We start from the raw sequence: 21,332 nt of genomic DNA, 5'->3' as shown, positions 1-21,332 counted from the left end.
CCTCATCCCAGCTGTCTCTATCAATGATTAATGTTTTGCTTTGCTACCTTCGCAAAGAAAATCCCCTCCTTTTGATGAGTTTTGCTGTTGTGCTAACTTGGCAGGCGTGCTCTCCTGCAGGCAATCCTCCTTTGCCCCTGCAGCGCTGTTTAAACACCTTTAAACACAGCCAGACAGAGGCCTTTGTTATTAGTGGGGAAGGAATTGTCAGGTAGAAAGAAAAATTCATGTTCATCCAAGATAACAACTGTGTTATCAGTTAGCTCTGTGGGGTCTGTGCTGGGAGTCAGAAGCTATAACATGTGTGTGAATTGCTTTGATGTATTATCTTACACTGACATAGTGTTGGACATGTTCAAATATCTTCCTCGCTCATTTTAAAATGTGATTTAGTGTCCTTGAAATAGCCATGCCCACGTTGACGCAACAGCCGTTCAGTGTGGAATAAGAAATCGCCTGCTGGCCTATAGTGAAAAGTAAAATTCCCCTTTAAACACTCAAAACACGAGTTTGAACAAAGCAAAGTGCATAATCAGATGACTACAACGTCCTGAAGTCACCATAGGTGGACTCAGAGAGCGAATAACTGCAGTCACATGGGCATTACTGTAAAGTACGGACGCCATGTTTTGACACCACTTGGAAAACACTCACTAAGTGCTAGTGTGGGAGGCATTAATGAGCAAGAGATGCAAGATTTAATTTGATCCACAGGAATAGCTTAATAACAGCCTGGCGTATATTAGGAAGGATCTGTCGGCATGGTGCTGCAGCAGGGCAGGAAACCCTGAGGCGTTTGAATAACAAAACAGAATTGGGTGCAGAGTGTCGATTGATTATCTCCCTAGTTTATGCTTTGAACAATAATAGCCGGTCGCCCCCCTGAGTTCGGCTCATTGTAGCCGCACGGTGTTGATAGCAGCTGACGCATTCAAACAATAACGGCGTACTGATTTAATTAGCTCCACCGGTGGACCTGTGGTCAGGTTGTAATTGCACTCTTGCAAAGGGTGCAAATAACCACATCTGCACGCACACACATATCTGCACACACAGGATTACTCCTTTAATGCCAGTCTGTGAGAGAAAACAACACGCAGTCTGGGTACATGGGAGATGGTACAAAAATCCAGATCGTCTGTGACAGAACGAGAAAAGAGAGATAGCGTTTGTGTGTGTGTGCTCAGTGTGTCAAGGCTGGTAATTGGTTTCTCTCCTGGTCTGAGTCCAGGGACCTGAAGGATACAGAGCAGGATGGAGGGCTGTGGTGAACGGTAAGCAAAGAAGACGATGTGAAGTGAAGGGATCATGGTGCTGAAGAGAGGTTTAAGAAGGACATTGGAAATTGTATATTGGATTAAAAGACACCAGTTTGGTGTGTGATGACTGTCTGTGCTTTGGCAGTTAGGACTGTCAGAGACAGATAGCGAGAGGAATATGTGTGTAACAGGAGTTAATACTGTTGCTCCACAGATTCACCATCAACGTGTTCGTCTTTTCCTGCGCAGGCTTTAGATGCCCATCGCTCAGTAAAAGCCTCCGCTTCAAAAGAAGTTCACAGGCTGAATAGCAAGAGGCTGTGTGAGCTGCATTATGATGCACTGTTCTCAGCCAAAAGAACATTGGTACTTTAGCAGAAGATCCACCATTGACAGTTTTAATTGTCATGTCTCACACCTGCTCAGCTTCAGGCACACACACAGACATGACTAATTTATTAAAGACTGCGCTTACATCTCAGCTGGCCTCCTGCTACTCAGACTGGCAGCTGATTGAGTCTGATAATTCGTGTCAGGCTCTGACGTGTGTCACTTATTATTTCCTAATACAGAGCACATTGTGCTTTAAGGACCAAGCTCAACATTGTTGGTAAACAAGACGGCGCTAATATGCCTACGTGCCCATCACTGAAGATAAAGCAGTCGAGAATTACAGAGCGGGGGGAAAGGACGCTCTCTGAGCCTGAATCATTGATTGATTTACTACAAACATGAATCACTCCATTGTTTTTTCCTTTCAAAGAGGAGGATGTGTGGCCACAGGTAAACGAGAGGACTGTGGATTAATAAGGCTGTCACTGTATCACTGGCTTATTGCTGGGTCTTCCCATCATCCCCAAACACTGAGCGGTGGGCCACAGGGATGACATAAAATTGATCCCATGGGAGTACACAAGGAATGTGTTGAAGCAGGGGAAAGAGGATGGTGGAGGATCTCTCACACTGCTGTCTGTTTGACTCATTTGTGTTAGACAAATATCAAGCCACAAGACATTTTCCTACATAAAATAGACATTTTTGACGGTGTGTGTGCGTGTGTCTTTTGGTGCTAAGCAGCAGCCATTAACGGTGAAATGTATAATGCATTGCAAGTGTTTGCCGGAGCCACAGAGAGCACAACAGCTTTTATTGAGAATATTTGTCAGGAGAAAGTAGTTCCAGTGAAAAACTGTTATCATTTGGGATCATACTGAGTAACCAGGATTTAGTTTCCAGAAAGACGTGCTGCTATTTAGTTTTTTAGATGTTGTTTTTCAGTTTTTAGAATTTGCGATGGCACATTTAGTCCATTAACTGATAGTCCATTAGCAGAAAATTAACCAACAGTTTTCCTAGTTTCATATCAGTAGAAATGTTAATATTTTGAGCTTCTGGTTTGTTTGGTTGAACAAAAAGTATTTGCAGACAGATTGGAAATGTGATGGGATTTTTTTTTTTGCGTTTCACACTTTATAAACCAAATCATTAGTCACATAATGACACATCAGATATTGATGAGATTTTATCCACTAGCATTAAAATTCAGAGAGTTATATCTCCAAACCTCAGCAGGCACAACTGCAAACAGCATGACTAAATATTGCTTGTGGTAAAGTGAGATAATTTGTGATTTTTATTTGATCTAGCTGAGCATACCCTTTAAAGGATTTAATTATATTTAAACCCTGACCTCTTATGTCACTTACACCTGGATTAATGGGATGTAACATCAACCTTCTCTGCTACTCACACACACACACACACACACACACACACACACACACACACACACACACACACACACACACTGACCGAGGCCAGGGGAGTCTTTTCCAACAGCACATTAATTCACTGCAGTGTTCTTTGGTTCAGAGTTGAACGCTTTATGGAGCACAACTTGAGAGTTTGTGCTCTGCCAAGGCATGTGTGCGCCTCAGTCACTTTGTAGCTCTTGTTTCCTGTGTCTGCAGATCATGTGGTGTGTGAAGAAGAGTTTAAGTATGCCATGCTGGCTTTAAACTGCGTGTGCCCCGGTACCTCGACACTCATCACTCTTTTGATCCACTCCTCCAGAGGACAGTGAGTTCACTTGCTTCCTTTCTACCTGTCCCGCTTTCTGTTTGATTTTTTTTTTAAATCTAAAATATTGAATACATTGTACTGTACAAAGCAAATTGTCACATCGTTTTATTTATGCTTTACACAGCGAGTTCTACAGTAGATGTAATGAATAAGTGGGCTGCTTCTTGTCTCGTCACTGTCACTCAATCTTTGAGGTTTTTTTTGTTTTTTTTTTTCTCAGAACGGCACCCCAAGAGCCCTTCAAGCAACGTGTGGGAGCTTTTCAAGCCCTCAACAGGTAGGATGCATCAGATCTGTATTCACACCCAGGAATTCAGTGGCACATTTGTGCTCAGCGTTCACCCAAATCATCTGTCAACGTCCTTACTTTGCATGCTGTGCTGTGAGTCTGTGTGGAGATTTAGTAAAAGAATAAAAAATATCTTGTCATTTAGAAATTGTGCTTCGAACATTCATTTATGATGATCATTACAGTTAACTTGCGATGCTGAAAATGGCAGTATGTTTTATGGGTTTGAAGTATCTGAATTCAAATACCCAGAATAATGCACAAATCTGTACAATAGAGGCAAAACCTTAACCATGAATAAGTCCTAGTTTTCTTTGGTGGTTCATTCACAACTTTATATTTAGTTTTTTGTTCAGAGGTTTTCAGTTTGTCAAAGGAGTGAGCAGAACCAGAATGTTATCTGGGCAAATTGTTCAGTGCACAAGATTGCAGTTACTTAATTGCTTCTTTTTATCATCATGATTGAATGTAAATAAAGTTGTGCAGCTTTAATTCTGATTCTTTGTTGTTGTGGTTAAAGAGTTGACAGTAGATGTGCTCCAAAAGTAGTCCTTTTTTTCCTACAATAGGGTATCAACACAAAAAACAAACCTGCTGTCAATGTCAAATCAAAGACAAGAACAAGATTTATGTAATTAATGTTTGTATATAATAGACCAATTTTTCAATAATGGATAGGCAAGTGTGTGAAAATACATGTTATATGTCAAAGAAATATGATTCAAATACTCTGTGACTCGTGTCTGACGTGTTCAATGTTCATGTGTTTCATAAGTATGCTCCTATATCTGGTGCCATTTGGATTATTGCCTGTGACAATGCTATTTGCACTTAGTTCCTGTAAACTGCAAATTTGCCATAACACTTGTTTATATAATGCAGTCTTTGTCGCAGGCCACCCACACTCACGCTGCCCCCACAACCTTGCTTTCTTTTATCACCTCTTTAGCCTTCGTGGTTGAAGCCATATCCCCCTGAGAAAAATGTTGTCCACTTAGCTGTGTGAATGTGTACATCTGGCACCTTGTTCAGACAGACTGGGTGTCCTTGTGTACGTCTGTGTGCTGATTGAAGTATTGATCAGCAGCTCTGACAGAGATGTAAGATGTTACCTCTGCAACCTTGAGTGGAAAATCATCTGATGAAGTCCTGGTGCTGAGCTGGGTGCTTTGAGGCATGTGTTTTAAAGGTCAGTCTTTCCCCACATGGCCAATCAATCCTCTTCTCTGTCTCAGGGAGGGCGCTGCATGTTCAGCGGACCAATGGCACCGAACCTACCGGCGTTGCTCTGCCAATGAGGTGCATCACATCCGTCTGGAGGAAAGTAAATTCTTCGGGGAATACCAGGGCAAGAGTTTCACCTTTGCCTCCTTTCATGCTCACAAAAAGTAAGTCATAATGTGAAAAAGCCAAGAAATGAGAGCATGCGTCAACCTGCACAGTTCAGAGCTGACCTCGTCCCTGCGGCTGCAGGTATGGAGTATGTCTGATCGGAGTGCGCAGATTGGACACCACCAACATCTTGCTGAACCCTGGTCCCTGCCACATCATGGGGGCCTCTGACACGTGCTTTTACATCAACATCTCCAAAGAGGAGAACTCAGCTTTCGTCAGAGGCCAGAGGGAGCCATCATGGGGCGGCACAGGAGGAAATGCCAGGGGAGTGCACCAAACCATATACCATGGACTCACCCGCCTGCCAGTCCACAGTATCATCGCCAGCATGGGTCAGTCAGATGGGCACGGCACAGAGACTTTGTAACATTTACACACTGACCTTCTGTTCACAGTTTCTATGGTCAAACATGCAAACCTGTCATTAAACTGTCTTAGACAGCAGCACAGCCACAGCAGTCAGCATTATGCAGTTCTCATATCTGAAACCTATCTGGGTGATTAAAAATATTCATAGCTTTTCCAGTTGTCATGTATCTGATTATAAGTCACACTTGATAAGAGCAACTGCCAAACGAACTGAAATGTCAGATATTGTGGTTTTACAAACGCACCACCTGGTGGACAGCAATGAAACTGTCCAGCTTCCAGGTTTTCAAAGCTCTCACTACAGTGTGCATTATCAGGAATCTGTGCAAACACATGACATGTAGTGTTTGAACAGTTTGATCTCTGCTTGGATAATCACTGTGGCTGCATGGGTATGTTTCAGGCACAGTGGCCATCGACCTGCAGGACTCCAGCGACAGCAGCCCGGAAGGCCAGGAGCAGGGGAGCACTGGGCTGGGCAGCGGAAGAGGAAGCAGGAGCAGCTCCAGGACGGAGATGGGTGGCGCGAACACTTTGGCCCTGCCTGCCATGGGAGACTCAGCCGAGGAGAGGCGGCACAGCATCGCTCCCGTTCTGGAGCTGGTGGATGGTGTCAACAACCCCACCTTTGACCTGCTTGGAGACCAGTCAGAGGACGAGGGAGGGGAAGAGGGCAAGGAAGACAGTGACAAAGATGAGAGCGCCCATTGGTGGGGACGACACTGCGAGTAAGCAATGGAAGATGCTGTTTGAATTTTCCTTCATGGGTACGCTGAAGTGTGAACTTCTTCAGAGGTAATTTTTGGCTTGTGCTGCAGGTGGGTGAAGGGATATCCGCTGAACTCACCATACATTGGCAGCTCGCCCACGCTGTGCCACCTTCTTCAAGAAAAGATGCCTTTCTGCTGCCTGCGCATGGACAAGGTAAGGGATTTAAATGGCTTGCTATCTTTTATTTTTTACAAGTTCACTTTGCACGCTACGCTCCATGGCCACTCTGCTTCTCTCCTAGGCTTGTCACCACACCCTTTTTGAGGATGCACGCTCGTATGGCTTCAAAAACAAATTGATCATCGTCTCTGCAGAGAGTGCTGGGAACGGTCTGTACAACTTCATTGTGCCTCTACGGGCCTACTACCGACCCAGGAAGGAGCTCAACCCCATCGTGCTGCTGCTGGAGAGCATGTAAGGACATATCTCTGTTATTTGGTGTGATATGGTGGCCATGCTTGTGAAACAGCTTCAAACTGAAATAGGTTACATGTTAGCGTTGCTGCAAAATTGCTGCTGTGAGCACAAAAGCTAACCGACAAATCTAGAACACGGCGGTAAAATGGGTTCCTCTTTAAATAACCAGCAGAGGAGAAAAACGGAGCTATTTAAGGTCACGGTAAACATGATTTGTGAAATGCTGAATGCTTTCAGGACAGTGCGCTCCACAATCCTGTGTCATGTTCTGTGGCTGGTACACAAACGCAGTCAGGCCAAATGAGAGTGGAATCCAATAAAAAGGCAATAAATGTTGAGTCACTCCAGTGTAGTGTTGTTATTTTCAGCTTTCTCTGCAGGCAGTCTGGCTGTGTTGTATTTCTCAGGCTGAGTGAGGGGGGTTCTATCTCTGTGGGGACGTTAGCTCTTCATCATGGTCCGTACAAATCTCTGCTGGTGGAAATCTTAAAGTCTTTGTGTTTTGATTGGTTCAGACCTGAAGCAGACTTCCTGGAGGCAATCTGTTGGTTCCCCATGGTGTTCTATACTGTGGGCTCCATTGACAAGTAAGACAGGCCGAAGCCCCTGGCTGATTTAATTTTTTATCGTCCTCTTTCTGATCTTTCACTATTCCCTTAATCTCTGTTCATTTATGTGCTTTTGTGCTTCTCAAATGGCTTAGTTTGCTTTTTGATTTATTCTTGCTGCCCATCTCTCCACAGTTTGGACAGTTTGCTGCGATGTGGAGTGACTTTCGCCAACACCATGGTGGTGGTTGACAAGGAGAGCTCCATGATTGCAGAGGAGGACTACATGGCTGATGCAAAGACCATCGTCAATGTCCAGACCCTCTTTAGGTCTGCTATGCTCAAACTTGCTCTGCAGTCTCACACTATATTAAAGCAGCTCTCAAAAATGAGAAAAAAAGCAACAAAATGGGGAAAATGTTACTTAAAATAAGCAACATTTTATTAAAGTAATTAAGGACATAAAGGCTTGAAACAAGTGAAATGTTCAGACATAAAAACTGCCAGTAAGACGGTAGAGGATAAGACTTGATCCCACACTGGGAAAATGCACTTGTTATAGCATCAAGAATAAAAAGAGGTAGATAAAAGAACACGTAGAACAAATAGACAATTAAAAAAACATTCAAAATAAAATCAACTATGGAGGCTTTCTACATTATATTAAAAAAGAATAAAAAATATTGCATTGAGAAGCAATATTCACAGGATTTTGAAGAAAAATATGAATAATAAAATACAATGTCAAATTTGGGCTATTGCACAGTAAAAATATATAACCACAGTAAAAATATGTAATATTGAAAAGTTGCATAGATGTAATGGATATTAGCTTGTGTTGACTGAAATACGCTACGTTAAATGATGCTGCAGTCAAACAGTCTGGCAGCCGCTGGAATGACGACCTGTGGTGGCATCCCCTCTCACAGAGTGGAGGCAGCAGTCTGATGCTGAAGGAGCTGCTTAAGGCCCCCACTGTCTGATGAAGGGGTTGAGAGGGGTTGTCCACGATTGATGTCAGCTTGGCTAACATCCTCCTCTCATCCACCTCCCTGGTGCTGTCAGGAGGGCAGATCAGGACGGAGCCAGCCGTCATGACCAGCTTGTTCAGTCTTTTTCTGTCCCTGTCAGAGCTGCCACAGCCTCAGCAGACCACTGCATAGAAGACTGCAGATGCCACCACAGCGTCGTAAGAGCTGCTACAGCTAGCTGCCACTCTTGCGTTGCCATCTTGATATATCATGTCAGATAAGAAAAACAGCATATATTATTGATTTAAGATACTACTTAGATTTTTTTTTAACCTTTTATTCGCTCTCTGTCTGTGTGCTTCTTCTCCCCAGACTGTTCCCAGCGCTTAGTATCATCACAGAGCTCACCCACCCAGCCAACATGCGCTTCATGCAGTTCAAGGTCAAAGACCACTACTCTCTGGCCCTGTCCAAACTGGAAAAGGTGAAAACTCCATACCCTCACACCCCCACATTGTTTCTCTTTCATTTCCCTCAACCCAGACTTCAGAGGTCACGATGAAAAAACAATGAGCACTAAGACAGCAGATTGTTCAGCGTTATGAAAACCATCCTTTAGTCTTCTCTGTGGTTTCAGAAACACATTCAATGAATCACTGCTACTGTTGCTTTGTCTTGATGGAAAACTGGAAAATGAAAACTGCTTCTCTCACAACCGCTGTGAAGTTTTGCTGTGAACATTACAGCCTTGTGGTCTTTGTTCTTTTCTCCCCCATTGCTGCTTTCCTTTTTTAATTGCTGTTGTTGTTAGTGTTGCTCTCCCTGTGTCTTAATGAATTCCCCCTCTGGGCATCAATAACATTTATCAACAAATTTGTAAAAGATTAACAGAGAGAATAAAAGATTAACATTAGTGTGAGATAGCTGTTTTTGAAATTTCTAGCAGTGTTGTCTCAGCAGGAAGGATCTGTGGTGGATTTCCAACCTTTTCTTTGTTTGGGCGATGCATGTTTGCATGTGTTTCCTTGAGATTTCCTGGTTTAATCCCACCTCACACATGCACTGGGAACTGCAAATTGGCTGTGAGAATTAATGTTAGTTTGAGCAGTTCAGCCCTGAATACGCTTCCTTCAGCCCAGTTTAAGATGGACTCTATGCTTGACTAAATAAATGAGATTCTGAAGAGAAAAATACGCATGTTTTATCGGTACAGGTCTAATGACGCTCGCAGTGTCTGGATTTGAGAAATGTGCATCACATTAACTCATCTCTACAAAGACCAGTGTGATCAGGAAAGTGTGTGTGTGTGTGTTTGTTTGTTTGTTTGTGTGTGTTTGTTTGATTGTTTGATCTGCAGAAGGAAAGGGAGAAGGGGTCCAATCTGGTGTTCATGTTCCGCCTGCCCTTCGCTGCGGGGAAGGTGTTCAGTGTCAGCATGCTGGACACTCTCCTCTACCAGGTATCTCAAACACACACTCACACACACACACACACAGAACAACAAAAATGAGGCAGAACGCCCAATCTGATCTATTCCTGTTGACTTGTTTGCTGTGTTCTGCCAGTCATTTGTGAAGGACTACATGATCTCCATCACCAGACTGCTGCTGGGTTTAGACTCCATGCCTGGCTCAGGTTTCCTCTGTGCTGTAAGTAGTTAAACGGTAGCTGAATTCAGCCTATTTAGACTGTGAAGTGCCTCTGAGGCTGATTGTGGTGTTATTTGTTTTCTAGATGAAAATCACAGAGGATGACCTGTGGATCCGCACCTACGGCAGGCTCTATCAGAAGCTGTGCTCCTCCAATGGGGACATTCCCATCGGCATCTACCGGACAGAGGCACATAAGCTTCCGGTCTCTGAGGTCAGCCGCTGCTGCTAGTAGTTTTGTGGTCAAAGCGACTGGTTAAAGTCACCAGACTGGCTGGAACAGCTGAGCAAGCCATACTCTAAAGCCTTGCTAACACCCCCCAGAGGCCACAACGTTCATTACATCCCACAATACAAAGAGTTCAAAGACCAAAATACTGATGATTTGGGTATTTTTAAATCCTGCATGTAGCAGAGCTAAAAAAAATATGAAGAGAGGAAAGTATTCATTCAATCCCCCAAGAATTACATTTCCTGGATTGTTATACATAAAGAGGGCTTTTTAAAAATCTAGATGCTTTCTTAAAAAATTAATGTTATTAAAACTCACTGTCCTGCTTTCAGTTACTACAGTGTCATTATTTCTGTCATGTGAAGCATTTCAGTTAACCGGTCATTTGAATAGAGGCATCTCTCCAAATGCAAAGTCAGTGTGGTCATGTTTTAAGACTTATAAAGATACAGCCGGATCTTAGTGACATGTGTATTCATCATGTGAGACAGGTGTCAAGATAGCAAAAAAAAACAACAACAAAAAAACAATTTGCACAGTCAGAAAGACATCTACATATCAGACATGATGCTGTGACAATTTTCCCAATGTGGAACTGATATTAAGAAAAACTAGGACCATGACGATTATGTTGTTTACCCAAAAGATCCTTCATGTGTTGGACTATTCATCATATGCAACAGTGGATCTTCATCATTAATTTCTGGTATGATAAGAAAGTATTAATTCCTCTTCGTATTGAGAAAACAGAGACTGGTGAAGAGCTGATTTAATAAAAAATCTGTGTGATATCAGCATGACAATGCTGCATAAGGAAATTAAAAGTTTGTGTACGTGTGTGTGAATATGCGGTTATGTTTGTGCTTCACAGTCCCAGGTGTCCATCACGGTGGAAGACTATGAGGACACCAGAGAGCCCAGGGAGCCCCTCTTGTCCCGGACCAGTGCTCATCGTAACTCCACCTCCTCGGAGCCCGTCTCCACCTCTTCCCACTCCTCGGACCACCCCCTACTCAGGAGGAAGAGCATGCAGTGGGCCCGACGGCTGAGCAGGAAGGGGGGTCGGGGCTCCAATGCGGCCAAGGGGGGTCCGGGCAGCGCGGCAGAGAGGATCAGCCAGCAGAGACTGACGCTGTTCCGGCGCTCGGAGAGGCAAGAACTCAACGCCCTGGTGCGAACGAGGATGAAACACTTGGGTCTTTCTCCAACTGGATTCAGTGAGTCTGTCTCAGCTCGCGTACAAAAGTGTTCTGCTCTGATTTGAAGATTTGGTTGATTGTAACTGAGTACATTTACTCAAGTACTGCACTTAAGTACAGTTTGGAGGTAGATGTACTTTCATTTCACTTCAGTATTTTAAGCTACTTTATACTTCTAACTACTACTACTGCTATACTATTGTACTACTAAATATTGTACTTTTTACTCCACTACATTTATTAGACAGCGATTGTTACTTCACAAATTAAGATTTCCATAAATAAACAAATGATAAGCTTTTAAATACTGTGGTTTGTTAAAGGGTAAACCAGAGGTGTCAAGGGCTGCAACTAATTATGTTCTAAACTAAAAATGTTCATCCGTGTTTCCTAAAGTCAAAGATGACATCCTCGAATGTCTTGTTATGTCCACAACAAAGATACTCGGTTTACTGTCATAGAGGGAGAAAATATTCATATTTGAGAAGCTGGAATCAGATCATTTGACTTTTTCTCTTTAAAAAATTTCTCAAAACAATTAATTGATTATCAAAATAGTTGCTGCTCACATTTCAGATGTCTATGAGGTAAAATTATTCCATATTTAACAAAAGATTAGGAGAAATTCAAAAAATAAAAACTTGTGTAGGAGAACATTGTTTTTTCTTCTTTCTTACCCCAATAATCATCACATGACCCCTCAAATTTATCTTGGGACCCTTCAGAGGAGCTTGACCCCCATTTGGGAACTGCTGGACTGAGCGACCTAACTGCATATAAAAGCATGTATAACTAGAGGGCATATATGATGTGCAAACCTGCAAGCACAAACCTCAGTATGTGTGTATTGTGTGTGTTTACATTTCCATTGCCACACCTTAGTTTTTTTTATTTTACAGCTGGCTATGCTTTGTCACTATTGAACTTTACTACCATCTACTGGATTTCTGCTAGATTTTAAGATACATGGCATTTAATGCACCATAGCCAAATTCCCAGTCTCACAACAAGAATGAAAAATAATTTGTGTCTTCACTCCAAAATTTCTTTGGCCTGTGGTTCTCTTTTCCACCAAGTTAGATATTTTAAGTACTGTATTTTTATTTAATTAGGACTTGAATGCAGGACCTTCACCTGCAATAAAGTATTTTTACATTACTCTAATCTTACCTCAGTACTTGTTCCACTCCTGTCGTTTACATTCTGTTTGTGTTCATTCCGCTTGTGTCCATTTTTATCAAAGTTTGTCTTCCTGTTTTGTGACTCATGTAACGTAGCCTCTGTTCTGTTTGCACGGATGTTGCACAGCCTGCTGTATATCCTGTGTATGTTTTATTTCCTGCCTCACTCACCTCTTTTCTTCCTGCGTCAGATGGGATGACAGACCAGGGGAACAGACTGTCTTATATCCTCATCAATCCTTCTCCAGACACCAGACTGGAGCTACATGATGTTGTGTGAGTGCACACTGCTGAGTATAATTAATAGCGCTATAAAATGAACACAGCGTGAACTCTCCAAATGTTACAGAATTGGATTTGTCTGTGGCCCATCTGCAGGTACCTTATCAGACCAGACCCCCTCTCTCTGGTACCCAATCAGGGCAGCAACAGGAAGTGCAGCGCCGGGCTCTCAGAAAGCCACAGGTTCGATATGCAGGACAGCACCCATCTGTGAGAGACAGAAAAGACAAATATACTGTCAAAACACTGCCAGAGAGAGGAGACGCAACAACACACCCGCGAGAGAAAAGCAGGAATGAAGGAATGGTGAGATAGAAAGGAGTGCAGCCAGATGGCACACGGCCGTCGCATCTTCTCCACATTTGGTCTCGGTGGACTGAGAGGTGCCGCACATGCATGGACCTTTTCTATCACGATGGGAATGTTTTATTTATGCACCTTCCTATTTTCAAAGCGGAGAACTGTGGACACAAGTGCATTTAATGAAAAACTGTATGTATTTCTATCCGTGTATGTGCATGTTATGTACTGCATCGTGTACGTGCAGCGTGTATGTTGTGTGTACTGTATGTATGTGCGAGTGTGTGAATGGATGCGTGTGTGTGCTTATGGATCAAGAGCAAGACACTGCCAACTTCATCTGGACAGCCAAAGGAAATTTGCTGCCAAATGAAAGTCAAAGGATGATATTTTATTTTATTTTTTTTTTGTGTGTGTGTGTGCGCGTGTATGTGTGTCCTTCTCTATGTTGGCGGTGTGTTTTCTCACACTTAATGTTTGAAGTATTTGAAAGTGGCACTACAGTGCACACACCAGTGATGTTTCCTTTTTTTTTTGTCTTCATAAAGCCTTTTGGAAACTTTACACCTGTTGCTTAAACCGTCAAACACACACACATTCATTTTATGCTCACCAGCAGCGGAGGAATCCAAAGAGCTGTCTCAATAATGGGCATACTATAGGTAGGCAGCCAGCATGCATCATCAGTGCAGGGCATTCGTTCATGTTGACGTCTGAAATATCTTATTGCCTTCAGTTATATGAGTTCTCTTAGAATAAACCAGAAAGTCCCGCTCTCTCTCTCTGCTTCTATCAGTCAGTGTGAGCCGTCCTGCCACCAGCTTGCTTTTGCTGACGTGCATGTTAGAGATGCAGGGGATGGACAAAATAACAGGAACAGATACTACAATATAATGCCATCCAGTATAAAAGCCCTGCAATAAATACGGCCGTTGTGAAGCTTATAATGTAACATTTTTGAGACCGTGTCAGAGAGGTGTTCGCTCAGCTCTCAGTTTTGAAGCCAATTTATGAGCTTTACAGTTCCATATTTGCTGTATTTATTGCACACTGCAATAAATATCCACTTTTCAAGTCACTCGTTTGCTCATTAAGAATTAAACTCTATAGTATAATTAGCTTGCCAGCCAGGAGAAATCTCATTACTCTGAAAACAGATGAAAAATGTGCCAGTGGCGTGGGATCATTCTGCTTGTTTTTTCAGCCTAGTCCACTTATTTTCACAGATTTTCAGTTGTTTAAAGAAACTTGAGATTTGAATCTGTTATATTGAAGTTAATTACTTGTTAGGTCGGACATTTATGCTGTTTGTTTACCAAGGATTTGCAAGCCTCTGTAAATTCTGAATGTGCCGTTTCACATAGAAATGGTGCAGCCATGTTGTGGGAATGCTACCCAGCATCCCTGCCAACACCACTCCTGTAGCTTTAGTGCCAATATAACAGATGAAAAATATGTACATATTAAAGTCCGTCACTATAGCTTGTCAGTGCTTTATTGCTGTTTTGGTGTCAGTTTGTGCAACCAGAATCTCATTTCTCTCATTAATAATTTTAGTCATATGTTCAAACACTTTTATTTCTAATGAATGACTCAGCTGTTGGACACAGTGTGCGGTTTGTTTAGTTTACCAAGCGCACATTCCTGAGCTTGTTTTTGCTTCAATATATCAACATTGTATATGACTCACACTACATGGCTCTAATTCAACTGCTGTAATGTTCCAAAGCTCACAAAGACCACAAAGTGCTGCAGCATGTTGTGCATTAGTTAGTTTATGCATCCGTATGACTCTTCATGTTCACGCTGTTGGGTAAGTTTGTGTGGACAAAATTGAAAGCAGAGCTCTGGTCACTGGACTTTTCCATTACATTCATCACCAGGAAGTCCTTTACTGTGTGTGTATTGCTTTGCCTTTTGAGCTTTCCAAAGCCAACACAATCGACACTCCTCTGAATCTAGTGTATATAAACATTATGACATCATTCATTCAAGCCCTACACGTGCTTTACTTGCTGGACAATATACACTGCTACATGAGAACATGGGTGTGGCCAAGCTAAAGACCAAACACCCAACAAAGGCTTAATATAAGAGCCCGGATGGAGAACTGTGCAAACTGAGGCAGATGAAATGGCAGCGCAACCAGTCAACGTGCTTATCACTGGAGCCAACAGAGGCTTAGGCCTGGAAATGGTTAAGCAAATGATGGAGGCCCATCATCCAGTGAAAAAGCTGTTTGCCTGTTGCAGGGATCCAGATGGACCAACGGCTGAGGTGAGTCTTTGTCTCCTCTGTGCCTCATTGTATTTTTACTTCCTAAATTTTGGACGGAAAAAAAAAGATTTGCAAACCTCAAAGTCGCAGTGATTGATAGGACTGAGAGGAAGCGTGAATCCGAGTGATGGACAGCATGTGGGATTCTTTGCTTCCTCTGGATTCAAACTTTTCTTCTTTGTGTATTGACAGGCCTTGAGAACGCTGGCGAAGAAGCACCCTAACATGGTCGACATCACCCGTCTGGGTATGAGCTCTCTGTTCCTCTGTTACAGTCTATATTAAACTCCCTGTCCTGCTGCCGTGTCCACACCGGCCTTGACTATGAATAGCACCGTGTTGTGATCTTTATCTGACTGTCTGACTATTGACTGCCCCTGGTGCTCCACTGTCTTTCTCCCTCTGTCAGATGCCACTGACCTTAGTAACATAAAGCAGTGCAGCCAACAGGTGGGCTTTGTGGTGGGGACAGAGGGTCTCAACCTGCTGATTAACAACGCAGGGTTCCTGGACAAAAGCATCCTGCAGGAGGCCACTCCGGAGGGCATGCAGAATTCTTTCAACACCAACGTCATGGGCCCTATGTTCATCATTAAAGTAAGGAAATGGGAAAATGTCGTGTTTGAAAGCTTCAATAGTGCATTTTTTTCAGTTAAAAGGAAGGAAATCGGGTGATGCCACCTGCACATTGAACGTTTTGTTTCCTCTTGCTGACTTTCTGGCATGTGGTCATCATCAGGAGTTCCTGCCTCACCTTCGCGTAGCAGCGAAGGCCAGTAAGACGCCAGGGATGTCCAGCAGGAAAGCAGCAGTCGTCTGTATCTCCTCATCACTGGGTTCAGTGGACTCTGTCAAAGCATCATACTCCTCCTTCCCTGCCATCTCCTACCGCATCAGCAAGGCAAGCGACAACCTGCGAACAGGGTGACCTGCGACTCAAAGGCTTCATCTCGCATTTGTCAAGCGACACTGTTCACCCACCGCCTCACCAATCGCCCCGTCCCCTCATTGTCCTCCCTCTTTTCTCCCCTCAGGCTGGTCTGAACATGCTGGCAGCGTGTGCTGCAGAGGAGCTGAAGACGGATGAGATCCTGTTTTCTTTGCTGCACCCTGGCTGGGTGCGCACCGACATGGGTGGAGAGGAGGTGAGTCAGCAGTTTTCACTGACCTCACCGGTCCAGTCATAAAGGAGACAATAAAACAATTGCAGGGGAACCAAAGTCGGCTCTGAATGATGAGTTCACGTCAGCACAATATTAACATCATGTACGATTTCACACACAGTCGTTTTGAGATCTTTTTACAAGTAGGCTTCGTTCGCATCGCAGGTTTTCAGCTCACAGGTTTTGCTCAGAGCTGATTTTTAGGTTAAAGTCCTTGCAGTCCTAATGCGCATCTGATACCACTTTGAGCAAGTAATCCACCTGCAGTAATCCAGATACTCAGAACAACGCCAGAGCTGGATTATCAAGTTTAGACAGGTACCTGTTACAAAACACATCATGAAACTCATTTTTGCAAATCATCGTTATACAGCACAGAATCACGTTCATAAAGTTTTCTTTTACAGATTCAAAACCAGTTCACCAGGATGTAGCAGAACTACTCCCACAGCTGCACACATCTGCCTGACGTGCTCATTCTGCTTTGTGAAGTAACCGCTGGGGGATGCTTACGCAGAAGCATAAACAGAAAAGTTTGGTCAACTTAGATTAAATCTGCTGCAGCCTGCTGGTGTCATCACACAGCTTCAGCGTTTCACTGGCAGGATAACTGCTTTAGACTATTGATCCTTGTAAAACGGAGAGCATTGCCTTGTTTTATTCAAGCATTTAACTTCTTTAAAGTTAGTTTCAAGCCTTTAAAGTGTGCAATTTCTTTTTTTCACCAGGACCCTGAACAGCCATCTCTTCTCATATATTCTTGTATTGATGCATCATTTTAAAGAAGTTTGCAGCACGATTGCAGACGTGCTCCATGCTTTCACTTGCAAACACAGAGTGATCATTTCTGATGAGACTGTTCAGACTGAGGCCACAAATCAGATGTGGATCACATATGAAAGTGATGCAGGTCAGGCCGGCTAATCACGGAAGTTCACGAAAGGTTGTGCTTGCAATTATGAAGTCATGATTTAATTATTTCATTATCTCGAGATAGCAGAGCTCAGTTTCTCACGATCAAGGGTTAATTTATCTTGTTATCTCAAACACACAAAAGGCCATTCCTCCTGCTCTTACTCATAAAGGTTATTAGAGATCAGGAGTGCCATGCCAGCACGCATTAACGGTAGCACATCTGCTTTAAATTGACCACAGTACGTAAGCCATAATGTAAATATCCTCATATCAAATATCTTCTATCTATCTTAACTCTTATCTATCTTATGAAGCGGGTTTCTTGAGATAAGATGATCTCAATATCTCGAGAAGTTGGCCTTCTCCACATAAGGGGATAAATTAACCTGTTACCACATGACAATGAGCTTTATTATCTCGTGATAATTCAATAATTATGATAATTATTTGTCTTTATCATTAATTACTGATAACAGCATTGAATAAATAATTGCAAGCACAACTGTTCTTGGCTTTCGTAGGAAAAGGCAGATTATTTTTATTGTTTTATACTGACACTGAAAAGTTCTAGGTCACATTTGACGGGGGGATAAAGCAGATCTGAACCACTTACATCACTTTGAATGTGACTGAAGCTGTAGAGTCTATAACAGGTCCATCGGTGGAATGGATTAGCTGTCGTTTTCTTAACTCAGTGAGGAGAACTGATCCTTCCTGTTAACTCTGTGTTATTTCCGGCCACCAGGGGGAGATTGACGCTCCGGAGAGTGTGCAGGGGATGCTTGGCGTGATGGCTTCCCTGACGGAGAAGCAGAGCGGAGCCTTCCTGGATTATAAAGGCAAAAACATCCCCTGGTAGCTTCAAACACCCACGCTGTGCTTTTTAAACTGCAGTCAGTCACTAAATGAATAAACCAATACCTGTCAAATGCTTGTATCGTGCTCTTCTTACATACAAACACGCACTGACACCATCTGCTTAAATAACTGAATCACAATGGGTGATTTCTTACATTTGAAAGACTTTAATGCGTCCTCTGTGAGGTCAAATCACCACGAGGCGCTGTTCCACACAGCCACCTTGGCGGGGCAGATCTTAAGCGGGTTGGGGTTGTTGCCGTTGATGTTGGCTCCAGGGCAGAAGAAGGGGTACATCTTCTCAGTGAAGAAGTCGGTGAAGGTGTAGATGGGCATCATGCTGACAGGATTGGAGAAGGCCACCTCTCCGGAGTCGTAGTCCAGCTGCACCCTGACTCGGGTCAGCTCTCCCTCCAGGTGCAGCGGGGTGCTGGGCCTCGTCATGGCCGAGTACTCGCCTTCGTAGTGCGAGATCATCCAGAAGCCGCCCTCGGGACAGCCCGAGATGCGGCCTTTCCTGTCGATGGACTCCTTGACCACGCCGAGCATCCAGTCCGCGTTGCCGCCCACCTCCACCTCCCATGCGTGGCGGCCCGAAGTGAAGCCCTCTGAGCCCAGCACGAACACAAAGTGGCCGAAACGTTCGGGATTGGCCGGCAGCTGCTGGAGGGATCCCCTGTTGGTGACACTGGTCAGGTCTGGGGAGAGGGACAACCACGAGTAGGCAGTGTTGGGGTCCAGGGTGATGGGTGCTGAAAGGGAAAGAGAAAAAACAGATGGTGATTTAATGTACACAAAAATTAATTCCTTTCAAAACTCAACGCACGCCGCTTTGTTTTAAGTCCAAACATTTCAGAAAAGCCTCACTGACGCCTCCATGAAGCGCATATTGACCACATCTGGTCTTCCTCAGGGTCAAACTATTGACTGAACAGTGATAGTGAGCGCTTACTGTACTGAACCAGGTCCACCATCTTCTCCCACACATGGTATTTGAGGGAGCTGACGTGCTTGGCCACATCTATGAGAGCACCTGACACTTTTCCTGGATCCCTCGGCGGGATCTGTGCTCTGTGAGAAGAAAACCACACGCAGGAATCAACATATACTGAACAACCAGTGAGCTGACTGGTAGAAACAGAAGAAGACTAAAAAAAGTTACCTTTTCTTTGTGTTCGCATAATTCTGAAATCGAAAGAGAGAGCATTACGAACTGTGTGCACGATGTGATGAATTCAGAGAGAAATGAATAAAAGACTCTCTTACCTTAAGGAAGAGAGCATCACTGGAAGCAATCTCGTTCTCTATGGCAATGACAGCGTGAGAGAAGGTGAGGATGCCGCTGGTGATGCTCTCCGACTTCTTCCTCACCAGCTCTTTCTTCTCCTCGTCCTCCTGCTGCAGGAAAGCCAGCCGAGCCGCCTCTTCCTTCTGCAGAAACTCCCGCAGCTCCTCGAACTCCTCTTTGATCTGCTTTTCTGTGGCCTGAGTCTGGTTCTAGCACACGTGGACATAAGTGGAATAAGGATTCAGTGAGTGCAAAATAATGCGTCTGATAGCGAGTCGTAGTCTCATCAGCCTCTGTTTAGCTGCATCTCCTCCTTTGGGACTGCCACAATTCAATAAGGGATCATTACCTCTAAGTCTGTATGTTTTAGATTAATTATCCCATCAAAACACTGGCTCAGAACAGGAGCTGGTGCAGTGCACAGCGGCGTCAGATGGATTAAATGCAGAGAAGTTATCTATACACTGTACTGTGTATGACTGTGTTTGTGACTTTGAAGCTGAAACCAGGAGCCTTTCTAACACCTTGGCTGACATGTTTACACACCAACAGCTTCAGTCATGTCAGCGGTCATGCTGGTCCTGTAGCGTCTCAGGGATCTCCGTGTTTATTGATACCTTGATGTGCACAGTTGTGTCATCACACTCCTGCTTGGCTTCATACAGGCAGCGCAGGTTCTTCTTGAGAGGAATCAGCTCTGCCTTCAGCTCTGCCTAAAGGGTGAGTGTTGCACAAGTGTCAGACAGCATGCATCCTGCAATGACGGCTGAAAAAGATCCTCAGGTTGCTCTGACGGTGAGCCTAAAATGTGAAATAGTTCTGAGGTTTCTGACTTTGCACAGCTGCTTTAGTGTAGTTCCACTAATTATTAAAAAGGTGTTAAAAAGCAGTTAAAGAAGAGCACATTACCCTGAGGTCCTGGGCTCCCTCTTCCAGGGGACACACTCGGTGTCCCTGATGTTTCTTGGAGGTGTGACACACACAGCAGAGGACTTCCAAGTCATCCAGACAGAAGAGCTTGAGAACTTCCCCGTGCGTGATGCACTTCACCTCCACCATCCCCGCTTGCTCCTCTGCCCTGCCGGCCCCCGCCCCGGCTGCGCCCGTCCTGCCCTCCTGCTCCCTCAGGAAGGTGTCGGCCACGTTCTTCAGCGCCAGGCTGACCGTGGGCTCCGTCAGGGAGCACTTCCTCCTGCAGATGGGACACTCGCGCCTGGCCTTCTTCTTGTTCCAGAACTGCTGCAGACAGGCTCGGCAGAAGCTGTGGCTGCACTTGAGCACCACGGGGTCTTTGAAGATCTCACAGCAGACAGCACAAGACAGCTCCTCTTCCAGCATGGAGCCCGACCGCGAGGAAGCAGCTCGCGGTCGAAGGGCAGCGGCTACCTTGGGACTCTGGAAGAAGGAAAGTTTTCCGGGCTGAGAGGAAGCACGTGGGCGCAGCGCCATGGCAGGTTCCTGTTGGCGGGAGGCTGCTTTTATGTGTGGCTGCTTGCTGCAGAAAGCGCACCGTTAGAAAGAACTGCTCCCCTCTGAAAGCAGCGAGTCCACCGAACAATCTGGACACAGCTCATGAGCGAGCACGCTTATAGGTCAACAGGGACCTGAAGAACAGGTTTACCTCACTTCTAGTAAATAAAGGACATGTCACCACCCACACCAGGCTTCTACGAAACAGGGCGGACTCCCGCTGAGTCAAAAGACGAGTTTTTATTCTTCACAGAAAAAAAAAAGCAGAAAGTGCTCGGGCAGCCTCTGCTCTATTTTTGAGTGAAGAGAAAAGCACATGCGGGAGCAACCGCAGCAGGACGCTGGTGATGATACAGTAAACAGCTCTCAGAACAGCTGCAGGGATATAAAGCGTTGAACATGAGGCCTGTCGGTGAC

The 21,332-nt window shown here is 44.3% G+C and overlaps 3 protein-coding genes across 4 annotated transcripts in view; 2 read left to right on the top strand and 1 right to left on the bottom strand.

Moving 5' to 3' along the window:
- Positions 1-14,440, top strand: part of LOC139343816 (queuine tRNA-ribosyltransferase catalytic subunit 1) — a 41,744-nt gene extending 27,304 nt beyond the window's left edge. The window contains exons 23-38 of one of the 2 annotated variants that reach the window (XM_070981629.1): positions 3,230-3,338; positions 3,562-3,618; positions 4,866-5,018; positions 5,104-5,357; positions 5,798-6,122; positions 6,213-6,318; positions 6,407-6,579; positions 7,098-7,169; positions 7,326-7,460; positions 8,474-8,585; positions 9,459-9,560; positions 9,667-9,750; positions 9,836-9,964; positions 10,854-11,199; positions 12,554-12,638; positions 12,741-14,440. In XM_070981629.1, the coding sequence (XP_070837730.1) occupies positions 3,230-3,338; positions 3,562-3,618; positions 4,866-5,018; positions 5,104-5,357; positions 5,798-6,122; positions 6,213-6,318; positions 6,407-6,579; positions 7,098-7,169; positions 7,326-7,460; positions 8,474-8,585; positions 9,459-9,560; positions 9,667-9,750; positions 9,836-9,964; positions 10,854-11,199; positions 12,554-12,638; positions 12,741-12,858 (2,360 nt within the window). In that variant the 3' untranslated portion in view covers positions 12,859-14,440. The remainder of the gene's footprint in view (positions 1-3,229; positions 3,339-3,561; positions 3,619-4,865; positions 5,019-5,103; positions 5,358-5,797; positions 6,123-6,212; positions 6,319-6,406; positions 6,580-7,097; positions 7,170-7,325; positions 7,461-8,473; positions 8,586-9,458; positions 9,561-9,666; positions 9,751-9,835; positions 9,965-10,853; positions 11,200-12,553; positions 12,639-12,740) is intronic. The other variant, XM_070981631.1, reaches the window with a different exon arrangement.
- Positions 14,441-14,964: 524 nt separating this feature from the next.
- Positions 14,965-18,203, top strand: LOC139343365 (C-signal-like). Its single transcript, XM_070980991.1, has 6 exons — positions 14,965-15,221; positions 15,414-15,468; positions 15,631-15,818; positions 15,961-16,122; positions 16,256-16,366; positions 18,045-18,203. Exons 1-6 carry the CDS (start codon positions 15,078-15,080, stop codon positions 18,156-18,158), a joined length of 774 nt encoding a protein of 257 aa, XP_070837092.1. The 5' UTR covers positions 14,965-15,077; the 3' UTR covers positions 18,159-18,203.
- A 10-nt stretch (positions 18,204-18,213) lies between these two features.
- Positions 18,214-20,980, bottom strand: LOC139343364 (E3 ubiquitin-protein ligase TRIM35-like). The gene is made up of 5 exons (XM_070980989.1): positions 20,355-20,980; positions 20,063-20,158; positions 19,416-19,654; positions 19,110-19,285; positions 18,214-18,909 (listed from the first exon to the last, which is right to left on the bottom strand). Exons 1-5 carry the CDS (start codon positions 20,892-20,894, stop codon positions 18,350-18,352), a joined length of 1,611 nt encoding a protein of 536 aa, XP_070837090.1. The 5' UTR covers positions 20,895-20,980; the 3' UTR covers positions 18,214-18,349.
- Between the last annotated feature and the right edge of the window lie 352 nt (positions 20,981-21,332).

The sequence above is a fragment of the Chaetodon trifascialis genome, chromosome 15, assembly GCF_039877785.1.
Source record: "Chaetodon trifascialis isolate fChaTrf1 chromosome 15, fChaTrf1.hap1, whole genome shotgun sequence".
Taxonomy (NCBI): domain Eukaryota; kingdom Metazoa; phylum Chordata; class Actinopteri; order Chaetodontiformes; family Chaetodontidae; genus Chaetodon; species Chaetodon trifascialis.
Note: the sequence above shows the minus strand (reverse complement) of the source record. Positions and strands in the feature narration are given on the sequence as shown.